Here is a 3,862-nt window from a genome sequence, read left to right as displayed (position 1 = left end):
TTACCCATCATGTGAAGAGACAATAGTTATCATGAAAGTTTTAGTCTGCATCTAACGACTGCTCCAAAAATGGTGACTGCTTAAGGAAAACATGACACACATATCATTACTTATCGGACTATTTCAATCAAGCTATTGCATATACAAAAAGTCCCATATGAGTTATAACTCATCAGATATTTTAATTTGATTTGAATATTATTGTCATTTTAATTTCTGTGACATTTGGATTAGAATAAGGCTCCAGATATGATCATGAAGCCCTCACCTGTCACCCTACTACACCATAGTCCTGGTGTGAGCTTTGCTGTTTTTACAATATATAGTGATATTGGCCCAATAAATGTATAGGATGCCTAAGATGAGTGATCCACTATAACTACAAGACATATATGCGTAACATAGAATGAAATGATAACAGAAACACTTTGATGTCCTTTCAGTGGTTGTTTATTAAGATAAACAGAGCGTCAAGTTTATATATGAGAGTGAGATAAATGATGATGCATCACAACAATAACTTGGTAACATCACCAAGACACTGCACTCAAAATGAGTGGGGGACCAATCATCTTTACAAAAGACACAAACATTATGACATGAATCTTGATGTCACATTTTCATAAAATACACTTTGGAATAAGCACAAACTGCACTTTATAACAAAGGCAAAGAACAAAGGGATTCTACAACGAATCACATTAAAACAATCACAAAGTGATATGAGTAGATGAACCAAATCCACTGACTTTACAGTGTCAGGTATATAATCCTCTTAAACAAAGGACAAAAATAAATCTGGCTCTGATAACAGAACAATGCAGAATAATCACAAAGATTAAAATTAGTTTAGAAGAAACATCTCAGTAACATTTGAGCAATCGTGTGTTATCAACATGATAAAATTCAAGAAGTAATAAACTTCATTTCAGCACAAGTCACCACAATGTGATGCACATTTTTACATACACTGCTACTAAATATCAGCAGTAAAAGCAAATTGGAACAAGAATGTCAAATGTTCTTTCTTAACATGAAAGAGGAGCTTGTTTCATTCTTTCCATAGGAAATATTTGTTACATGAACATGTGAATTATGCCTGGTTTTACAAACACCTTCTGTACATACAGAAGAAAAAGTTCCTTAAATCTTTGACCAACGTGGTCTCCAAACATCTCTGTGGTATGACAAGAGGCTTTCTCTCTTGACTTGAAAGATGTTGTTGGTGTCATTTCCTCAGGAAATATCATCTTCCATGAAGAACAAAACAAAGAAAAACCTTCTGTACATACAGAAGAACAAGTCTTTGAATTTTCTTTCCCTGCAATCGTTGACCAATATGATCAGTGTAGATGATTTAGTATTGATTCCAGTCTGTAGGTTTCTACCACAGCCTCCAGAGGGAGCTGGTGAGTGTGTTGTCTTTGGTGATGCTGGTCTGGACTGTGTAGCTCAGAGGAGAGAAGTCAGCCTCACTCAGGGTTTTATCAGAGGAAGTGTGCAGCTGGTTGATGTGGTTCAGCAGGTTTCTCTGGGACTGAGTCTTCACCTCCACCTTTGACAGGAAGTTGACCATCTCTTGGGCACAACTGCAATAGCCCTGTTCAAGAACTCCTGATTCTGCGGTTTGACGCTGCTGCTGCAGTCTTCTCAAGAAGCAAACAGTCATCTCCAGGACGTCTGGCTTCTCCAGTTTGGAGTCTGGCTGCTGTTTGAGTGGCTCAGAACCTAGAAGAGACTTGAGCTGTTCAATACTGCTGTTGATTCTCTCTTTGCGGATCTTCTCCACCAGAGGCTTCCTGAGCTGCAAGAAGAAGAACAAAGTCATTAATAAAACAGTTTTGGTGCATATTTTTAGTGTTATCAAACACAATCTTTAAAGAATAATGGATGACATTCTGATAATATCCAATTTACCTTATGATTCAGAGTCACATGATCCTGAGAATTAGTCATTACTGGAGAGACTGTAGCTGCCATGGCTGGATCTCTGTGCTGTGGAGGTCTCCGTAGAGAGACTCTGATCACTGCTGCCTTCATCCCTCCTATTTATACTCCCACATCTCCATATGAATGTGTGGGTCTTGGTCTGACTGGAGTTTCTCACAGTCTTGACCAATCACAGAGCTGTCCATTAGAGAAAAGAAATCTTGCCCGCCACATGCTCAGTGGTCATATTAGTAGGGGACAATTGATACATCCCAGGGGAACAGATGGAGCACTTTTGGGTGGGTGTGTCAGCATAAAAGACTCCAAAAGCTCTGTGTGAATCTGAGAAAGTGGTGACCCTGTAGAGGATACATCTGCTGCCTGATGCTGAGATCAGTGACTTTGACTCGGCACACGCTTTTCAAATCAAACTGTTTCTCTGATTAAGATACTTTTCATGTCTCACCTGACACCCACTTAGTGTCATTGATTATTCTGAAAGTAACATTTTTGGTTCTCACACAAACTCAATCAGACATCAGATGGTCTGTGTGTTTTTCTATGGAAAAATCATTTAATGTCAGATCTGATCTCTTCCTTCTGACATGAAGTTCAACTCATGTGGCAAAGTGACCAAATTTCTAAAGTGTTGTAGAGAATGTTTAAAGATTAAATTAAAAAAAACACTGAGATAGTTCTTCGAGGAAACTACAAAATAATAGCAGTGATAATAACAAAAAATAGTGTTTCATTATAACATATAGAATGGATTTATCTTTTTTTTTTGTGATGTCCAGATGTAGCAGGTGTGTTTTTTGCTTTTCAGTTTGTGGTTGGTGTGAGCAGATAGCTGCTCTCACTTTCCCACACTCAGTGCTGAATGATGTGGTCAGTGCACTACAAAGGTCTTTGAAAGGAGCTTTTGTGGTGGTCGGTGGTCGTGTCCTCCAACAGAGACAGAGCCTGACGTCAACAACCATCTGGAGGGAAACAACATGATTGGTTGACTCAAAATTTACTCAAATTTCAAAAGTCGATCATATTTACCTTATCCAGTAATATACAATCCATGATCCACTATTTCAGTTTACAGTTGGACAAAGTTTGAAAATTGCCCATCATGAAACTTTCATGTTTTCACAAGCTCCAAATCTCATGTTCTGAAATGCAGGAGAAGGTCAAGGCAGCTGTTTCCTGAAGTGTGCCAAATCCCTCTGGACAATAGTCAGAAACCCGTGTGGTGAAGAATGCAAATCAACTTGAACTGTGACCCTCCTTCTCTTTGGTCCTGGAGAAGAAAAAGGCTCCTCAAGATGTAATTTTATTCTACATGTACAATATGTATGGGTCTGTGTGAATTCTGGTGAATATATGTACAATAGATTGAAACACAGAGTCACAGCTTGAGGGTGAAAAAAAATCACAAACACTTTAAAGTTACGATCATGAAAATGCTGATAGATATTGTAATTTCATAAATTCCTCCATTAAATTACAACTACATTATTTCTTAAGTGCTACAAAACTTTGGAGATCAGCCAATATTTTCATGTTATTTTATTTCATGGTATGTTAAAAGTAACTAATCCCATACAAACGTGTTGTTGTTTTCCATCATCAGTTTTCATTCCATCATACTACCTTTCGACATGTTTCTCCTCAGGACAGAGGTCAGCATCTGTTGTCCCGCTGGGGCTCTGTGAGTGAGTTTCTTCTGGTTTCCCACACTCTGTCCTTTCACTGTTTCACTGGAACAACAATAGGAGTGTGTCCCCTTACCCATCATGTGAAGAGACAATAGTTATCATGAAAGTTTTAGTCTGCATCTAACGACTGCTCCAAAAATGGTGACTGCTTAAGGAAAACATGACACACATATCATTACTTATCGGACTATTTCAATCAAGCTATTGCATATACAAAAAGTCCCATA

General features: G+C 38.2%; 1 protein-coding gene across 2 annotated transcripts in view; it reads right to left on the bottom strand.

Moving 5' to 3' along the window:
- Nucleotides 1-432: 432 nt before the first annotated feature.
- LOC102299850 (transcription factor HES-5) overlaps nucleotides 433-3,862 on the bottom strand; it is a 3,765-nt gene continuing 335 nt past the window's right edge. Inside the window, exons 1-2 of one of the 2 annotated variants that reach the window (XM_005917980.3) lie at nucleotides 1,918-2,033; nucleotides 433-1,804 (exon numbers count right to left, since the gene is read on the bottom strand). In XM_005917980.3, the coding sequence (XP_005918042.2) occupies nucleotides 1,385-1,804; nucleotides 1,918-1,980 (483 nt within the window). In that variant the 5' untranslated portion in view covers nucleotides 1,981-2,033 and the 3' untranslated portion in view covers nucleotides 433-1,384. Of the gene's footprint in view, nucleotides 1,805-1,917; nucleotides 2,034-3,862 lie in introns of those variants that run through there. The other variant, XM_014332248.2, reaches the window with a different exon arrangement.

This window comes from Haplochromis burtoni, unplaced genomic scaffold (genome assembly GCF_018398535.1).
Source record: "Haplochromis burtoni strain Fernald_Lab_line unplaced genomic scaffold, NCSU_Asbu1 Contig_26, whole genome shotgun sequence".
Classification (NCBI taxonomy): domain Eukaryota; kingdom Metazoa; phylum Chordata; class Actinopteri; order Cichliformes; family Cichlidae; genus Haplochromis; species Haplochromis burtoni.
This window is presented reverse-complemented; position numbering and strand designations above follow the sequence as displayed.